The 1,105-nt window shown below is 50.3% G+C and overlaps 1 protein-coding gene across 1 annotated transcript in view; it reads left to right on the forward strand.

Moving 5' to 3' along the window:
• RREB1 (ras responsive element binding protein 1) overlaps positions 1 to 1,105 on the forward strand; it is a 132,049-nt gene that overhangs the window by 120,716 nt on the left and 10,228 nt on the right. Inside the window, exon 11 of the mRNA XM_077770058.1 lies at positions 421 to 585. Within this exon, the coding sequence (XP_077626184.1) occupies positions 421 to 585 (165 nt within the window). The remainder of the gene's footprint in view (positions 1 to 420; positions 586 to 1,105) is intronic.

Consider the following 1,105-nt stretch of genomic DNA (forward strand, 5'->3'; position numbering starts at 1 on the left):
CCGCCAGCGTCTGTACTTGCCAGGCCCGCAGTTACCCTGAGGTGGCTTCTCCCTCAGCAGACTCTAGGTGTTCCATGGCTCTGCTCTAAAATCCCTCACTCACTCTTTTTTGCTGTCATGTTTCTTAAAATTTCTAATTGTAATGCTGCTATTTTACTTTAAACATCTTGGTTTCATTGTTCCAGTATTTTGAAGACAAAACCTTCATTTCACTCAGGATAAGGGAATATCTCATTTGAGTTATTGGTGTGATATCAGTATTTTTTTAAGTGTGTGTGTGTGTGTGTGTGTGTTTTAAAAGAAGGGGTGGAGGGTGGGGGGAACAAATGCCAGTTACCCCAGAAGAATGAATGGAAAGCAACTTTTCTTTTTCATTGCAGTAGAAAGCCAGATAAATATATATTTTTTTTCCTGCTTCAGGTCAGAAACCCTTCCCTTGTCAAAAATGCGATGCCTTCTTTTCTACCAAATCTAACTGTGAACGCCACCAGTTGCGCAAACACGGAGTTACCAACTGTTCCCTGAGAAGAAACGGGCTTATCCCCCAGTCAAAAGAGAGTGATGTTGGACCCCATGATAGCACAGGTAGTGCTTGGGTGATGGAGCGGAGGAGAGGGACAGAGGAGGGCAGCCCGGAGAGCCCCGCTGGCATGCCAGCCAGCTCCGGCCGCGCACTCATGCGTGCCAGGCTGCCTTCCTCATTTCTCTGTAGGACTCGGCGGTGGCCATAGACATGGGCCCTGCCGAGGACTGGGAACATGCAGCACGATGGGGACTGGGGAACCACTGACTGTGCCCCCCGATGGCTTTTCTGAGCCACTAGGGAAGACATGTGCCCCCCCCCCGCCACCTCTTCCTGTTGTTGGGCACTCAAGGTGGGATGAGAGGTTGGGGGTACAGTTCTAGCTCTTGGTAGTATCCCATTCAGAAGGGATATGAAACCTTGCTGGCTTGGGTTGGTGTTTTCTAAAACCCCAGCCTCTGCCGCATCTTCCAGAGCAGAGATGGGCTCACTCAGATGTCAGGGTGTTTCAGGAAGTAGTGATGCCCAGCCCTCGACGGGGAGGGACGCCTGGGGTGGGGGTGTTTTTCTCTTCAATAAGTT

This window comes from Crocuta crocuta, unplaced genomic scaffold (assembly GCF_008692635.1).
Source record: "Crocuta crocuta isolate KB4526 unplaced genomic scaffold, BGI_CrCroc_1.0 scaffold24, whole genome shotgun sequence".
In the NCBI taxonomy this organism is placed as follows: domain Eukaryota; kingdom Metazoa; phylum Chordata; class Mammalia; order Carnivora; family Hyaenidae; genus Crocuta; species Crocuta crocuta.